Source organism: Nymphaea colorata, chromosome 14, assembly GCF_008831285.2.
Source record: "Nymphaea colorata isolate Beijing-Zhang1983 chromosome 14, ASM883128v2, whole genome shotgun sequence".
NCBI lineage: Eukaryota > Viridiplantae > Streptophyta > Magnoliopsida > Nymphaeales > Nymphaeaceae > Nymphaea > Nymphaea colorata.
Window position 1 is genome coordinate 10,217,687 of NC_045151.1, and position 18,783 is coordinate 10,236,469.

The window sequence follows — 18,783 nt, forward strand, 5'->3', positions numbered from 1 at the left end:
TATGTGAATATATTGCGAGTTTTCCTTTCATTTTCCTTTCATACTCTTTGTGTATTTTGTCTTGAGTTTTCAAAAAGGCGTTCAAGTGAACTGCGGCCACTTGAACAAGGTGCGAGAGTTTGCCACGTCAGCCGATGACACTTATAATATCATGTTTTCGTTTTTGTCTCTCGCTTCTACCAATGACTATATAGATAATATGACCCTCAATGCGGACTCTAGGCATGGGACACCAAAGCATGGGGGAACACCAAATCATGTCCGTGCGTCGCGCCAGATCGGACAGCCATCATCGTATTTTTAAAACCATCGCACGCCCTCTCCCCCGCTCGAGCGAGGCCCTACCACTCTCTCCGATCCCTGCTCCTCCTCTCGCCCTCCCTCTTTCGCTCTCGTTCTCCCCGTCTAAACCTCCCTCTCTCGCTCGAGATCTCGCTGTCGCCTCTATCTCTCGCCAACTTTGCCCCTCTCCGCTTGCCCTCCCCGTGTCTCTCGCCTCCATCGCCCCTCAACCCATCTCACCTGTCTGTCTTTTCAATCAACTCGTCAATCCTTCCCTCTTTCGCCTCTGTTCGTGCCATCTGGACTGCATCAGGCTGAGGCATCAACGTTGAGGAAAGAAGAGCTGAATGGTCCGAACCCTAACCCCCCTTCGATTGCAGGAGAACCCGAACCTCATCGGTCAGCTGCCGCTGCATTTTTTGAAACTATATGGGGCTACGGTTCTTTCTGCTTCATTTAATTTTGGTGACCTTGCTTCAATAATCCTTGCTGCGTCGTTCCATTTATTATCTGAAATTTAGCAGTTCTTTCTGCTGCATTTAATTTTTAAGCTAAGACGATCGAAAGTGCATCGAGCGTTTGGTTAAATCTGATGCTTACGTTGTTTGGCAAAACTGCCTTTGTAATTCCGAACTATTTCATACCGAGTAGCAATGGAATTGAAAAAGGCCTGTTTCAATCCAAAGTTGTAGACTGTTCTACTGCTTCATACTAAATGAGGCATTGGCAAAGGAGAGAGAGACGCATGCTCATTTCAAAGGGCTCCATATATGCATGTTACCTCCGAACTTGTGTGACCTGTAAGAAGCTCAAATTTTAACTAGGAGAAGCGTTTGTAGCAACTTTCTGGTGAAGGCGCCGCATAGTATAAGAAATACCTCATTTTCCATAATGTACCGACTCATTCATGTAGTTGGAATCCTTGACTTTCTTTTAGCAGTAGGCAAAGTATCAATGTTAATGGGCTTGAACCTTTTACATGCATATATTCTCTTTGTTAGTAAGTATCTAATCATGTATACTGTTATTATAATAGGGTACGAAGAAGTTTTGATCAACGAACTAAACCATGGTCGAAAATAGTTTTGATCGTTTTCCCTACCGTCGAACGAAGTCGGACAGTCGGAGGTCTGTGCCGAGAAATGCACCCACCGTCGGGGGTCGGATGTGGCTGCGCTCGACGGAAGTCGCCCGACAAAGAGACGCGGGTGTGCTCCCCGGTGAGTTTGCAAGTCCGAAACCTTGCCGGAAGTGGGAAATGGCTTGGTTTTGAGGTTACCATTGAAAGTCGTTTACCCAAACAAAAGCGAAGAGCGGAGGTCTGCTGGGTTTCTTTCCACATTTGTCGATGAAACGTTTATATGTTTTAAGTCTACCATCTAAAATTTTTAAAAATTACAATTGACGCTCACAAAAAAATCCCAAAGACGCGAAAAAAAATTGCGTAACTCGAAAAAGACGCATCCTCTCGGCATTTTGTATTTGCGCCTTTTTTTTGTTTTTTAAAAAATAACGCATTTTTTTGTGGTAATGGTTAAAACACATGTTAATGTCTAGCCATAGCAACCACAAAACTAGCAAGATCCACTTTATTTGGATGAATTACTTGCTGGTTGACACTGGTTGACACAAGTATGATGACACAGGTATGAGATGGGTACGAGTACACGAGTACAGGTATGCCCGCTCAACTAGCCTTAACATAGTGAAACTTATGTCGAGGGCGGTCAATACCCCCACTGCTGTACTGTCTTTTCTTTATTCAGACAAAGTTGACCAAGTTTGCTTTGTAGTCGAACTCCACTTATTTAACGGTATTTTTCTGTAAGATTTTCTGGCTTTCGATAATGTTTCAGCAATTTTTCTTGTGACTTAGTTTTTTTTAATATAACTTTGAAAAAACAAAAAAAAGATGCAAATACGAAATGCCGAAAGAATGCGTTTTTTTCGCTTCTTTGGGATTTTTTTAGAAGGTGGCTCCATTGTAATTTTCGAAAATTTTAAATGGTAGATTTGGAAAAAAATAATAAAACATAAAACTTAAAAAATATAAACGTTTGATCGACAAATGGGGAAAGACGAGTCGAGAACCGACCTCCGCTCTTCGATTTTGGGTAAACGATTTTCAAAATTGGGGAACCTCAAAACCCAAGCCATTTCCCACTTCCCACTTCCGGCGAGGTTTCGGACTTGCAAACTCACCGGGGGAGCACACCGGCTTCTCTTTGTCGGGCGACTTCCGTCGAGCGGCAGCCACATCCGACCCCCGACGGTGGGTGCATTTCTCGGCACAGACCTCCGATTGTCCGACTTCGTTCTACGCCTGTTCAGGTAGGAATTGCATTGGATTTTTCAGTCGATTTGCATATATGCGCTGGATTTTTTGAGATAATCAATACTGAAGAACACAGGACGTGTAGTTTTCTACTTTTTTTTAGTCGATTTGCATTTGTGGATTTTTCAGTCGATTTGCATATCTCCATTAGAAACTCTATGGCTTATCAACTTTATGAGTTGGATTTTCTATGGCTTCGATTTTTTTTTTTTTTTTGCATTAGAAACTTAGACCTAAACTTCAAATATTCAAGTAGACTAAATTACTACGTTCTGTTTATATCTGAGTTTTTTAAAAATTTCTGTTGAACCTCATTTTTCAGTTCGATTCTACATAAGGGTTAATATTTTGTGCATATCTATTAGTCTATCACACATGTGCACCTTTGTTTTTTTTTTTTTTCAAGTCTATCAATTGGTTTGTTGATGCTTGCTAGTTAATACTTAAGTACTTAATATGTTCTGTTTTGAATTTTTAATTTTTTTTAAAATATTTACCGTATTTTCCCCCTTTTTTCAAGCTGGCCATATTGTACCCAAGAAAACCCTCACCTTTTAAAACTCTGAAACTTTATTTGTGACTATGACTTTTTGTAACAACTCGGCCCACTTCTGGGTTCGGCGGATCTCAACCCACCCCCTAGCAGTTTCAGCTCCAACCTCAAAAAGGCTAGGAACCAGGACAATCATGCCATTAATAGCCCCCTTTATAAACCTTTGAAGATCCCTCATAATCTTCAATACAAGATTAAACTTATGGAGTGTTACAATCCACCCCTTTTAAGGTACACGCATCCGTGCGTGTGAGACCTTAGGTCCGAGTGTTGAAACTGATCTGATACCACTGTAACAACCCGACCTACTCGTGGGCTCCGGCCCCTGGTTCGGCCGATCCCAATCCGCCCCTAGCAGGACAACCATTTCATTAATGACCCCCTTTATAAGCCCTTGAAGATCCTTCACAATTTTCAATACGAGACTAAACTTATGGAGTGTTACACTTTTAACCTAGAAGGCCAATCTTGTGCTTACCAATTGTACCCATTGGAAATAGGGGATTTAGGTAGAATATGGTTCTAAACGCACATTTGTTGTGGATGATAAGGTTTCAGTCCAAGTCCAGTCTAAGTGCTGATGTTGGTTGGGCCTGATAAAAGAGCAGGCTAATGTAAAGCTCTACATGTAAAGTATACAAATAAGGGGGTGTTTATTTAAATTTTTGTGAATTGCTGGTGAAAGTATTGCGTTTGAGTGTTGATGAATATTACCGATAATATCACATATTTCTGAATGCCGCTGTAATTATTTTAACCTATAACATATTTATTCAGAATCTTCAAAATTAGTAATGGGACTGTATTTTACAGATGGCAATGGCACGACATAGAGCTACTGCCAGGTGTCTTATCTCCACTGTACGAGGTTGCATCCGCAAGAACCTTTGTACTTTAGAGCAGCTGGTTGACTCTTCAGAAGTTGTATAAGCCCATGTTCCTTATGCTTCATTTTTCATTCCTTTTACAATTGCAATTCACAACTAATAGCTGTCTTGGTTTTTGTGGATGCAGAATGTTCATCAGTTGGCACATAGGTCATTCTTCCATGGGTGTCGGGTGTTCTCATCTGGTATTTATGGAACCTTCAACAAGTGTAAGAAAAAGGGAAAAGAAGCTTGTATTTTGCAATAGATGCTGATGAGAAGCCTTTAATTTGTTCCATTGTTTATTGTATAGGGAAATTACAGCCAAATAATGGGAATTCCTGTGCAGTTTTGAAGGGTATGGGTTATGGTGCTAGGTTGATCCATTGCACAGGTTTGAATGATCTGCACTCCTCCCTCAAGTATTTTCTTGTCCTTTTTTTAAAGTTAAGTTTTGATGCTATCATTCTTCTTTATTGATGTGCTCTTACTTGCAACTACTACCAGGGCCAGCATTTATGACGAGAGATTACTATGATGTGCTTGGAGTAAGCAAAAATGCATCTGCTTCAGAAATCAAGAAGGCTTATTATGCTGTACGTAACTCCTTTTGTCATTCTTCTATTTTGTCTGCTATTATTTTCTGTTTAGATTCTGGTTTGTCATATTGATGATTTCATTGCTTGTGTGTCTATCTTCGTGTATGCATTTGTAGTGGACAAAGATATCTTTTGCTTGCTTTTTCAGATAAAAGACTGTAAAAAGATATGAAAATATGGGCTCAGACAAATGGTTAGTGAATATCTTTTTCCAGCTAGAAAATTTGTATCATGAATTCAACTTGAGAATATACTGCCTGTCTGCCTGCTCATGAAGTCTATTGCATCATTTATTCCTTTTTGTCGTTCATGGTCTTTTCCATAGACATTGGGAGTTCAAGTTTGGATCTTGATACTAAGTTCATTTTCCCCCATGAGCTCCGTACAAACTCATCAGGCAATCTTTGTAGGATTTGTAAAAACGTGCTTGTGCAAGTCCCTACTTGGACGTGAAATTATCAGCATTCTGACTCTCTCTCAACATGCTGATGATGACATATATGTACACAAAAAGCTATCTTTATGGTTCAAATCATAGTAAAAAATATCGTTCTTGGGAAAATATTGGCGAGGTTTTTCTCGGGGTTTTTAGGTGAAGCTATTTTTCTAGAAAAAATCTCGGCAGTTTTTTTTTTTAAAATAGGAAAAAAAAGAACAGAACTTGAAGGCTTAAAGCTTGTTGTTTGCTGCTCCTCTATTGAAAAGTTTAAGCTTGGGAAGCAATTTAAAGATTGATGGATTACCAGCCTTATACAGTTATAAGCCTATCTAAGTAGAAAACAAAGTCATTCATATGTCCTTATCTCTAATTAAAGTATGCATTCCATATCTGCAAGGTGCAGTAGGTGGGAGTGAAGGAAAATCGACCACGAAAACAAAAAAAAAAAACTGCAAGAAATAAAACCTACTGCTGGTTTTAGGTCTTCTTCTTCTCACATCTTCAAAGTTCTCCGACTCTCTCAAGAACAACGATGACCAAAGGCCCTAAACCCTATCGTGGAGGGAAAAAAAGGCTTAAAGTCCATAATCCTCTTTCCCTTTCCCTTTTTGCCATTAACAAGAAAAAAAAGAGTTCAAAACTGCCCTTCAAAATTTTTTCTTTACGAAAACTACCACTTTTAATTTCTCAAAGCTGAATCAATATGTAGATAACATACACACCAAAAAACACGCAGTTCATTATAGCATGGGTGTTGATCAAACAAAATACAATAAGAAGATTTCCAATAAGATGGACTTAGGAAAATACATAAACAAAAGGAAAAATTACATAAAGATCCTAAGTACCAGAATACAATGTTATAAAACGCATAGCATATCGCGTATCGGTCAGGCTGACCTATACGTCGTATCGGCGTATTGTAAAATTATTTTTTTTAAAATATAAAAAAATACTAAAAAAAATTCCAAAAAAATAAAAAAAACCAAAAAAACAAGCAAAAAATTAAAAAAAATCAAGAAAAATGTATTTAAAGGAACATTCATGTATATGAAGTTTGAACAACACATTCCAAAATAAGAAATCAGATATTCAAAATAACATAATAAGCATCACATCAGTATTAGGCTCTTAGCCTCTTAGCATGCCGAAAAGAATTAGATTATATCACAATTCATAAGTTCAAAAGTCAAAACATATAGTTATCATCTTTCATAATTCAATGATAGTCCTCGTCATCTGCATCATCATCTTCATTTTCTTCATTAGTTGCTTCTATCCCCTCTGTTGGAAATGGAATGCCACCAACATTCCATTTCTCCCCAGCCTCTCCTTTTTCAATAATCTCTGCTGCTCCATCAATGTTCAAAAAATCAAGATCGTCCTCATCAAAGATTGTAGATGGTTCTTCTTCAACCCAAGAATCTAATATATCAAAATGGTCAAGCCTGATAGGATCATATTGAGTGTGATGCTTCCTTGTAGATGCTGCTTCTATTTGCCTAAAGTGTAACAAGAGAAAAAATTAACAAATTGTTAAAAATTAAAATATATATTAGAATTGGCTATTTTGCATAACAAATGTTTACCTTTGTCTCAACTTTATATTATAACAAACGTAAACAAGGTCATTCAACCTTTTATGTTCCAGCCTATTCCTCTTCTTACTATGGATGTGTTGAAATACACTCCAATTTCTTTCACATCCAGTTGCACTACATGTTTGGCTGTGGATTCTAATTGCAAGCTTCTTTAATTCTGTGCAATCAAGCCCAAACCTACCCCACGACAAATCTAATAACAGATGGAAAGTAAAAACGAAATAGAATAAATATATGAGAAGGTAGAAACTATAAACAACAAACAAAATAACAACCAAAAAGTATAAAGTCCCTTTTTCTAGTACCTGGACGCAAAGATGACCTGCATCGAATTGTTGTCTCTCCCCATGCTACCAGAACAAGTATCATATTTGTTGATCGACACATGGATAGCTTCTTGTTCTCTATAATCACTTACTAATATCTCAATACAATCCAACATGCCATACTCGACGTCTTTGTCCTTGTTAAAAGTGAGAAGAAATCTAATAGCACAATTTAGGTAGTAGGCTGCTGCATGAAGTGGGCGATGAAGTTGTTCAATCCACCTTTCATCTATAATCTTCCATATAGGCATGTACAATTTCTTTTTTCTCTTCATATTATCTCTAATGGCCTCATTTGCTCTGTCCATAGCCTCATATAAATATCCAATAGAAGGTGATGTCGTGAGAGAAAGAGAGAGAGAAGAAAACACGTCCAACTTGTTATTGATTACTTACCCTAACCCATACTTAAGGGAGAATTAGGGTTAAAAACAAAATTACAATGTAAACCAAAAAGTTATTGAAAATAATTAAAGAACTGTCAAGTTCTACCTCAACGTCAACAGAAGGTCTATCTTCACTGTTAACTAATCTGAGGACATTCACTAGACGTACACAAATCTTCAATAAATGCACTTATGATTCTCAAAAGTCAGCATTGAATATGGTATCCACAACTGTCGTGGCCTTTCTTTTATAGGCATGTGGATATGCAGCCCAATCATCACTTGAAAACATCTGCCTGAGAGGATTTCTTTGCTTGACTATACTCTGCACAGTCAAAACATTTGTAGTAAACCGTGTTTGTGCAGGTTGAATTAATTCAGCCTCATTTATGAATTTTTTCATCAAATTCAAGACATAAACACAGTTATAAATAAACTTCGTGAGAACTGTCCACTTCATATCATCTCTTTCACCAAGATCCTGAAGCATTAGATTTATACAGTGAGCAGCACATGAGCTCCAATAAAATGTCCTATATCGTGCTTTTAACATTTCACCTGCAGCAGCTTTATAATTTGATGCATTATCAGTGATAAATTGCATGACATTCTGAGGCCCAACTTCTTGTATAACTTTATAAAAAATTTCACGCAAAACATCAGCAGTCTTAGGAGTATCAGACAAAGATTTTAAGAACATTGTACCTAAGGGACAATATACAAGGAAGTTTACCAATGTTTTGTTCTTGATGTCTGTCCACCCATCTGCCATTACATTGCATCTTGTCTCTTTTCAGCTCAATTTCAGTTCATCACAATATGCGTTGACATCTCTAACTACATTATTAATAATTTTACTTCGCAATTTATGAAAAGAGGGCATTTTATACCCTCGGCCTACAGAAGCAATCGCATCTGCTATAGCCTAAAAATGAAAAGAGTTTGCTGCATTAAAGGGAATGGATTCGTCATAGAACCACCTTCCTATGGTTGTATCTGCTGCTTCTGCTTCAACAATATCCTTTGAACACATGGTTGTACGTATCTCAGGCTGAGCACCAAAAACAGTATAATTGTGAAAAAAATTCTTGATCGAACCAAACCCAATACTTGACTTCATAGTAGGTACTCGCCCACCACCAGTTCCAATATTACGACCATGACTTCAGCCACATCCTCGTAACACTGTACTTGCACTTGCACCTCTTCTTTTTCTGGTTGCAGTTGAAGAAGAACCACCTCTATGCATGATGCCTTTCCCTTTACCTGTTCCCAAACTGACACCAACATCTTCTTCTTCGAGCTCAACATCTTCACCTTCGCTTCCTTCTTCTTCATATGGGGCCCCATATCCTACATCTGCATCTTGCATTTCCTTTTCGATTCTATTTGCTTTCATGACATTAATAAACTCCAAACATTGGTGTTTGACATAGGGTGGCAATGGGTTCTCTTGGGAGCCAGTGCAATGAGCCACATCATTGTGTGTACCAGCTATATGGTGTTTAAAGCGAGAGATCCCTCCTAAGATGATTTGCTTACAAAAATTGCACTTAACTTTTAATCTATCTTTGGGATTCACCCTTGTACACCACTGCCATGCAAGGTCCGACATTATATCTTCACAAAACAAGTAAAAACATACAATTAATTGTAGAAAATAAGAGAAATGAACGATTCAACAGTGAAAATGAGTTACTTTTTACCTTTTTGGTGTTAAAAACAAAAAAACCCTCTTTCTCCAAACTTTCCACCGTTCCCACTACGAGAAAACTTCTTCACTGGCAAAACTTGATGCAAATGGGCAAAATCTCTTCCTCCCACGTTTCTTGCAGTATTTAGAAACAAGAAAAGAGAGAGAGAGGAGCGTAGGTTTTTAAAACATCACGCACAAATGGGCCGCCGGGCCTTTTTTAATGTTTTTCCATATCGTATGACACATGCGATACACTATCGTAAGCGTATCTTATAGGTTTTTTAGGCTTACACGTTACGTATCGTACGATACAGATAACATTGTCAGAATATATATATATATATATATATATATATATATATATATATATATATATATATATATATATATATTGTCACAGAAAACACGTACTATTGGAAAAAAACACGTATAATGCGCCAAAACATAGTCAATCGTATAAAACGTGAAAAACATGCATCTTTTTTAAAAAAACGCTAAAAAATAAAAAAACGTGAATAAAACACGTGTTATACGCGCTTTCATGTTTTTTTTGTATTTTTTATGATTTTTTTATTTTTTATAATTTTTAGTATTTATTAAATGTTTTAAATTTTTAAAAAAATTGCAGAGATTTTCTCGAGATATTTTCGAGATCTACAACTTTGTCGTATTAACTATTATATCAAAGAAATTCCTTATTGTATAATATCCGTACACGTTTTTTGTGACAATGATATATATATTCTAACAGCTTTTGCTCATATATTTTTCAGCAAAGTTAGTTTTCTCTAGAAGAATTCAGTAATTCTTAAAAAATAAAAAAATCTTAAAAGCTAGGTAAAAGTTAGTCACAAATAACGGTGAGGTTTTTCTCGGGTATAAGACGCCGAGCTGAAAAAAAGAGGAAAAATACGGTAAATTTTTAAAAATTGTAAAAAACTAAAAATGAGGGAAAAATACAATTAGTGAGAAACTAATAACACAAACATCAACAGATAAGGAGATTTGCAACAAATAAAAAATAGAAAAAAAAGTGAAAAAAACACAAAAAAACGACGTTGAAAACACATTTGTTTTGTTTTTAACGTTTTTTTAAAGTTTTAAATGGTCATTTAATTTAACGCGTTTTTTTGGAAAAAATGCGTTTTCTATGACTATGGTAAAACAAAATAAGTGAGAGATTAATAAGATGACATAAAAATAACTAAATGAAATAATGAAAATAATGTTTTACTGATGAAAGATAATTTAATATAAGTTTGAATTTTAATAAGTGAAGATATTAACGTTAAAAAAGAGAAAAATGGAAAAAAGAAACAAACATGATGAGAGCATGTTAAATTTGTTTTCACATTTTCTTCTAAAAATGGTTTTTTTGGTTTTTAGCAGTGATCTCTTCTTTGACATTATATTGCATTTTTTCTTAAAAATACATAATATCTGTTGAAATTAGAAAGTTTATATTTAAGTGAGGTAGTTTTCTGATTATTTAAAAGTTAGTGTCTTCTTTAGTCATTTATATCTTTCTCTCTTGTGTAAAGACTAGCGGATCCCTATTCTCTCTTTAAGTAAGAGATTAGGGTTAGCAATGAAGGAATAATAGTTGATTCTCACACACTCTCTCTCTCTCTCCCTCTCGTGCTCTTGTTTTCCCTCTCTTTTCTCCATCTTTTTCAACATGGTATCAGAGCCGGTTATCTCCATCCTTCTCCGGTGACAATTGACGTGATTTTCCGGCGACCTCTTCTCCTATTCTATCTCTTCCTATTTCTTTCCTCTTCTTTCTCTACCCCTTCCTTTCTCTCTTATCTCTGCTGATCGAGAAATAGTGGACAGCGTGGAAGGGGAACCTAATCACACGTGAGAGGTATGTGTGATTAGGTCCCTAACATGGATGTAGTGCAGCATAAGCAACTACGTGGAAGTTGTGGGTGGGAGTTGCTGTGGAACAGTTTTTTTTCTGATCTGGTACGTGACTGCAAAGGGTTGTATCAGAAGTTTTTTTTGGTTGCTTCTGTTGAAGAAGTTCAGGCCAGATCACATTGGACGTTGATGTGTGGGAGACGACAAGATCAGTTCTGAAATGTGGATCATATCAGATTTGATAAGAGAAAAAAAAAAATCAATTTCTGGACATCGATACATTGAAGCTATGGACATCAACAGAAATTTATATGCACAGCGGTGAGGGAGTCTACATTGGTTAATGTCTTAAGGACGTTTCTCTCTCAAGACTGTCGGCTATAACATGAACATTTGGGGACCTACACAATCTATTGGTACTTCTTTTCTACTCTCTCACGTCTGATTTTCTAGGGCAGACTTCTGTGAGCAAGTCTGCTCACATCTTGGGCAGATTCGTTTGCTCAAGCTAGGGTTTCTTAAAAACCTAAGTCGTGTGGAGGAAACCAATGTCGTGCAGGCAAGTCTGGTTTTTTTATTAGTAGAAGTCGTGGAATGATGCACAACACTGTTTTCTTATGTCGCTGAAGTCTGAGGTCACGTTGGAAGTTTTGAAGTTGTCTGAAAATAAGTTTTTGTGAAAAAGTATACATATACTTAGATGATGTTGACATAATCATCGCTGTGACATTAGTGGCATGTGGCAGTGGTGCTGCGCGTGATATTGTTGATTTCCACTTTGCTGATCAGCCCCTTGATGTGCGACAGTGGTGCTGCAATTGCGAGTGATAGTGTTGAATTCTATGTTGTTGATCAGCCCCTTACCTGACTGATTAATTATAAGTTGGACGCTCTTTTGTGTGTTCAAACTACTACAAAATTGTTTTGGTGCTCCCTTCTGTGTTTATTATGACTGAGATTATCAAACCAGATGGTGGGAATGATTATAAAGGAACTGGGAATCCTTCCTTTTTTGGATCTACAGTCACAGTTAGCATTGACAGATCTGAGTATGAGCAGTTTTTGCACACAAAGCCTCACAAGCTTCAACTTCCACTACTTTGATTGATCGAGCTCTCTCTACGGGTACATCCATGCCTAATTCAAGTATCTTTTGGATTATTGACTCAGGAGCATTGAGACATTTCTGCAGTAGACCTGGTTTGTTCACTATGTTGCATAGATTCTCTCAGCCACGTCATGTTAAAATTGCAGATGGCAGAATGTCACCTATATTGGGTTATGGAGATGTGAAGCTTTCTCAGTCTATGACCATTCCACATGTCCTATACGCTCTTGAGTTTCCCTCCAATTTGCTCTCTGTTAAACAGTTGACTACTGATTTACACTGTCGCATTATTTTTGACCCTGTACATGCTCATTTCAGGACTTACAAACTGGGAAGACTATTGGTGGTGGCTATGAAAAAGGGGGCGTCTACATCTTGTCGGTCCCTGTAGGTCTTGCTGCTAACTCTTCTACATCAGATTCTACACCCTTTCAGTGGCATCTCAGGCTCGGTCATCCTTCGGGGTCCAAGCTCCATTCCATCCTACCTCACCTTTCAGCCCTAGAGTCATTTCAATGTGAGGTCTGTCAACTTGGCAAGCATGCTCGTAGTAATTTTCCTTCGAGTCTTAGTCCATCAAGTCAAGGGTTGTTTGATCTTCTTCATGTTGATGTGTGGGGTCCTAGCAGGGTTGTTAGCCGATCTAAGTTTAGGTATTTTCTGGTTGTTGTTGATGATTACTCTCGAGTTAGTTGGGTATTTCTTTTGAAAGAAAGGTCTGAAGTATTATCTATTCTTAAAAACTTGATTATTGAAATAAAAACTCAGTTTGGTTCTCTGGTTAAGTGTATTCGCACTGATAATGCTCTTGAGTTCAAATCATCTACCTTAATGACCTTTTATGCTAAAAATGGTATCTCTCTCCAATTTACGTGTCCTCACACCTCACAGCAGAATGGAGTTGCCGAACGAAAACATAGACAACTTCTAACTGTTGCTCGTACCCTAATGCTTCATAATCATGTACCTGCATACTTATGGGGTGATGCCATACTCATGGCTTGTTACTTGACAAATCGTTTACCATCATCCTCCATTGACAACAAAGTACCGATTAAACTTGTTTATCCCAATCGAAGCTTATTTCCTGTTGCACCAAAAGTATTTGGTTGTACTTGTTTTGTTCACATCCTTGGGCCTAAACGTGATAAACTTGCTGCTGAAGCCATTAAATGTGTGTTCATTGGCTATCCTCGAAACCAAAAAGGGTATAAGTGCTTTGATCCGGTAACTCACAAAGCGTATATCAGTGCGGATGTCACTTTCTTCGAGTCTCAGTCCTACTTCTGTGTCATTTGAGATGTCATGTCCTATTCCTCTACCTATCCCTCCAGTCCCGTTGCAGTCTTTCTCCTTTCCTACTTCGACTATGAATAGATTCCAGAACCCTCCATTGGTATACACGCGTCGACAGGATCCCTCTCATGGTCGACCATCAGAATCTTCTCAGGATGTGAGCTCCATTGAAGTAAGTATACCTGACATTGATCCTTCTCAGGACTTGCCTATAGCCCTGCGCAAAGGCAAGAGACAGTGTACTTTGCATCCTATCTCACAATTTGTTTCGACTGACCACCTTGATGACAACTTACAGCAGTTTCTTCATGCTATGACAGTCCATGCTGTACCGACTAGTCATCAACAAGCACTACTAGACTGTAAATGGCGAAAAGCCATGCAAGATGAGATGGATGCTCTCTTACAGCGTGGTACCTGGGAATTGGTTGATCCTCCTTCAAATTGTGATATTGTTGGCTCTAAATGGTTCTTTACAGTCAAGTACCATTCAAATGGGTTTGTAGAGAGATATAAGGCTCAATTAGTGGCTAAGGGTTATACTCAGACATATGGAGTTGACTTCTTTGAGACTTTCTCTCCTGTGGCCAGGTTGGGTACTATTTGGCTCATTATCTCTGTTGCGGTACACTCTAATTGGCATATGTATCAGCTGGACATAAAAAATGCCTTTCTCTATGGTGATCTTGAAGAGACTGTATATATGCAGCAGCCCCCAGGGTTCGAGCGACAGGGGGAGTGTAGAAAAGTGTGTCGTCTCAAGAAGGCAATTTATGGACTTAAACAAAGTCCTAGGGCGTGGTTTCACAAATTATCTGATGTCGTTTCACAGTGTGGATTTGAAAGATCTCCTTTGGACCATTCTCTATTCATCAAGAAGAGCTCCAAAGGTATAGTGGTTATGGTAGTTTATGTTGATGACATTATCCTGACAGGTGATTGTGATAAAGAAATTTCGGTCACAAAGACTTTCCTTCAGAAACACTTTGTCACAAAAGATCTTGGTCACTTGCGATATTTTCTTGGGATTGAGGTTGCTCATAACAAAGAAGGTGTAGTGTTGTCTCAGAGGAAATATGTACTTGACCTACTGCAGGATACAGGGATGTTAGGAGCCAAGCCGGCTAATCTTCGTATGAATCCACGTCTTCATCTTCATGATGATCAATCGGAGCTAGTGGATTCACGATCTTACAGGTCACTTATTGGCAAGCTTCTGTATGTCACTGTGACTAGACCAGACATTAGCTTTATTGTTGGAAAACTAAGTCAGTTTATGGAAAAACCTAGAAAAGTCCATTGGGATGTTGCATTGATGGTTTTGAAATATCTAAAGTCATCTCTAGGCAAGGGCCTCTTTTTCAAGAAAGGGGAATCTCTAGAAATTGTTGCTTATAGTGATGCTAACTATGCAGGGTCTGTTGATGACAGAAAATCCACCACAGGCTTCTGTATCTTTGTTGGGGGCAACCTAATATCATGGAGAAGCAAGAAACAAAATGTAGTTTCGAGATCAAATGCAGAATCCGAATATAGAGCAATGGCTCAAACGGCTACTGGGATGACTTGGGTTAAGTCTATGCTAACAAATATGAGTATTCAAGTTCCTCTTCCTATGAAAATGTACTGTGATAACAAGGTTGCTACTTACATTGCAAATAATCCAGTATTTCATGAGAGAACAAAGCACATAGAGGTCGATTGTCATTATATTCAGGATCTTATACAAAGAGGTGTTGTGTCTACAGTTCATGTAGCTTCTGAAGATCAGGCGGCAGATATGTTTACTAAAGCTCTTCCCATTGGTGATTTCTCTAGATGTTGTAACAAGCTGAGCATGATTGATATCTATGCTCCGGCTTGAGGGGGAGTATTGAAATTAGAAAGTTTATATTTAAGTGTGGTAGTTTTCTGATTATTCAAAAGTTAGAGTCTTCTTTAGTCATTTATATCTTTATGTGTCTCTCTTGTGTAAAGACTCTAGCCGACCCCTATTCTCTCTTTAAGTAAGAGATTAGGGTTAGCAATGAAGGAATAATAGTTGATTCTCACACTCTCCCTCTCTCTCCCTCTCGTGCTCTTGTTTCCCTCTCTTTTCTCCATCTTTTTCAACAATATCTGTGGCTATTATCTAGTACAACTAACCAAAAATGAAAAGTTGAAAAAATAAAACTCAATTATCATTGTTTAATGTGACCACAAAAATATTTGATCGGTCAATATTTGAAGATCTTAAGCTCTTCTTATCTTACCTTTTCAAAATTCTTTTGAACATTCTAAGTCGCTTTTTCTCAAAAGGTTGGGTAGAATATTATGATGTTAGAAATATAGTTTCCTATTAAATACATAATTTACAACCATTCAGTGCTTATATTCAACCTTTCCATCGCTTCATTGAATGCTAACAGGTTAGTCTAAGTCTTTTGTGCTTCTTGTCTGTGTTTGATTGTCTTCATTCTCCTGTAGCTTGCTAAGAAGCTTCATCCTGACACAAACAAAGATGATGCGGATGCAGAGAGAAAGTTTCAAGAAGTTCAGCGTGCATACGAGGTTTTTTTTTAGGTTTGGGAGTTGTTGCTGGTTTTTTCTTTTTATGTGTAACATGTTCTAATATGGAGGTTATATGCTTGGTTGCAGGTTCTAAAAGATGATGAAAAGCGAGCACTCTATGACCAGGTATATTGTTAGTGCTGTTTTTATTTCACAATTGACCTTAATTCAGATGCTACTGGGGCTGCACAACTGATCGAGTAGCCTGATCTCGGCCTGCATAGGATTTACTCGTAATTGAATTCTTTATTAAACAAGTTGAATTTGACTGAAAAGCGAGACACAAGTTCTGGTTGGGCCAACTCAACTTGAGTGTACTTGTTTACGCTTGATGAGAACAATTTATATCACAAAAATGTAGTATTGGTGTACTTGATGGGTGCATGACACGGATGCTAGGTGGATTGGTGTTGAAACCGATCGTATCCTTTTGAGATATATGTTTCAGAAATAATATAAAATTTTTACTTTGTATATTTGACTCTGGTTGAGCTCGAGCTGTCTAGCTGGCTATGCTACTGGTATTTTACAGACCTTAAGCATCCTCAGGAAACCCAATCTCAGACATCTAATGGAATTGAACAGGTTGGACCTGAACAGTTTGAACAAGCAGCTTCTGGAGGGGGTGCAGGTGGTCCTGGATTTGGGGGTGGTGGTTTTGGTTTCGGTTTTGAAGACATATTTGGTGGTGGATTTAATGAGGTATCAGCATTTGTTGAACAAACTTGATTATGGTGTGTTTGTTCTTCAGTTTTTAAAATTGACAATCTCTGGAATTGATTGGTACCCAAAGTGGATGCTCATAATGTGCTGAACTAGAAGTTGGTCCATTTGGTTACCAGGGTTTCCTTTAGAAAAGCCACAAGCTGCATTCTTTGTTCACCTCTGTCATGCTGACTGAGATGTCAACTTATGTCAAATTCATGTTCTTCTCATTCTTAACCTCTCTCATTCTCAAATCTCAAGCTTGGGTTATGGTCGGGTCAGGTGACATGCCTGCACAAAAAGCGCCAGCCCAATAAAGTTGGCCAAAGCCTGACCTGTGGTTGGATTTGGGGGCCGGTGGTTTTGGTTGCATGCATGTGTTTGTGGCTTTCTGTGTGTGCATGTGTAGATGTCACTTGCATTTTTATGTCCTATGCTACCAGCTGCGCTCTGGACCATGATATATTTGTTTTTCCAGCAGCTCTCATTTGAATAGTGTAATTACATTAGGAATCTGGAGTTTGTTACGGCACATTATGTGGGGATAAGTGTGTAGTAAATGGTGAGGATGCAACTTGTAGTACGGGATTAGGTGCGTAATGGATCTTGAAGTGTTGGAATATATAGTCCTTCCAGAACTATGCTGTCAGCGTTGTATCCTTTGCTTCTAGCAGATTTAATTGTAGAAACACATCTTGTGCCAGTTGGTCCTTAATACTGTTTATACTTTTGAGTTTAAACATAATCTGAACTTGTTGAAATATTTTTCTTGTATGTCTACTTGTTTTTTCGTCTCTTTCACTGATCTTATGACTTTCATGAATAAATTAATGACAGGCATTTAAGAACATTTTTAACCAAAAAGGCTTTGGTGGGCAGGATGTTAAGGTTTGCTCATCTACTGTTCATTTCAACACATCAACTGCATTTTTGGCTGGTGCTAATCATATTAGCCTTGATTTTTTTTTTTCCATTTTGTCCCCTTCTAACAGGTTTCCCTTGATCTATCATTCATGGAAGCTGTGCAAGGGTGTACAAAGACTGTGACTTTCCAAACCGCTTTAGCTTGTGATGCTTGTGGTACTTGTTTGGTTGTTGTTTTCTTTTTTTGTGTCTCCATGTGTGCAGCCAGTCAAAGCGTTTTCTTGTCTCCTATTTTACGTTTTTTAGGTGGTAGTGGTGTTCCTCCTGGATCCAGGCCTGAAACATGCAAGCCATGCAGAGGATCAGGAATGGTGAGACTTTATCCTAGAGATCTTGTGCATGCAAGTATTATATTTGTTGTGTTTGACTCTTGATGTTCTTTGGTACATACACAGATATTCATGCAAAGGGGTCCATTTAGGTTACAGTCTACCTGCTCACAGTGTGGTGGAAGTGGAACGACTGTCAATGTAAGGTTTTTGTGTAAAAGTTTCAGTGGAATTGTTAGCGGTTGTTTGTGTTTCATTGGCTTTATGAACTTGACTTTCGTATTTCCCTGTTTATCGATGATGTCGATTTGGCCCATTAGCTAGTCATGAAGATACTCCTATTCACTTCATTTCTGCATGCTTAGGAAAAAAAAAAGTTGATTTTGTGGTTTCTTTTTGTTTAGGACTTTTGATCTCTGAATAGAATGAGTAATGACCTTACCGGTTTTAGCATATTCAAGGCACGAAATGAAAAATAGAAGGGCTGAGCTCACTAAATCCTGAGGAGTTGAATAAACTCTAGGCTTCCTCAAAATTTAACATCTGTCGAAGCAGGGACAGGTGATGTGGGTAGTGAAACTCAGACACTTTAAAAGTTTTTATAAAGCAGGAAGCAAAAAGAGAGCCAGGAATGAAGTAGTAGAAGTAAGCTGATAACTTAACTGGAAGCAAATTATGGAGTAAAAAAGTACTTGATGATTGAACTTGTTGAGAACTGAAGAAGCAGCAAACTAGGAAGTGCGTGGGAAGTGAAAACTTTGATCGTTCTGTTGACTAAATGGAAAAGTATAACTTATGATTGAAAGACGAAAACATGAGAAAAAAAAAAGATGCTATGATATTATCAAGTAGATAACAATTCATGAAGGAAATTTGCTACAAGCATTAATACATAAGCTAATAAGTCACACTTGTCATCAACTAGTAAACAAGAAGCATATTGTTCACAAAGAAATCACATTCTGTGCAATAGAAGTCGATAATT

General features: G+C 37.8%; 1 protein-coding gene across 6 annotated transcripts in view; it reads left to right on the top strand.

The window, feature by feature from the left end:
- The first annotated feature begins 337 nt into the window (after positions 1 to 337).
- The window catches only part of LOC116267555 (chaperone protein dnaJ GFA2, mitochondrial-like), a 37,661-nt gene continuing 19,215 nt past the window's right edge, over positions 338 to 18,783 (top strand). The window contains exons 1-12 of one of the 6 annotated variants that reach the window (XM_031649349.2): positions 338 to 681; positions 3,984 to 4,094; positions 4,185 to 4,266; positions 4,350 to 4,430; positions 4,544 to 4,632; positions 15,817 to 15,900; positions 15,988 to 16,026; positions 16,486 to 16,602; positions 17,443 to 17,493; positions 17,598 to 17,685; positions 17,776 to 17,840; positions 17,925 to 17,999. In XM_031649349.2, coding sequence (XP_031505209.1) covers positions 3,984 to 4,094; positions 4,185 to 4,266; positions 4,350 to 4,430; positions 4,544 to 4,632; positions 15,817 to 15,900; positions 15,988 to 16,026; positions 16,486 to 16,602; positions 17,443 to 17,493; positions 17,598 to 17,685; positions 17,776 to 17,840; positions 17,925 to 17,999 — 882 coding nt within the window. In that variant the 5' untranslated portion in view covers positions 338 to 681. Of the gene's footprint in view, positions 682 to 2,360; positions 2,614 to 3,983; positions 4,095 to 4,184; positions 4,267 to 4,349; positions 4,431 to 4,543; positions 4,633 to 15,816; positions 15,901 to 15,987; positions 16,027 to 16,485; positions 16,603 to 17,442; positions 17,494 to 17,597; positions 17,686 to 17,775; positions 17,841 to 17,924; positions 18,000 to 18,783 lie in introns of those variants that run through there. The other 5 variants (XM_050075221.1, XM_031649347.2, XM_031649350.2 and 2 more) reach the window with 5 other exon arrangements.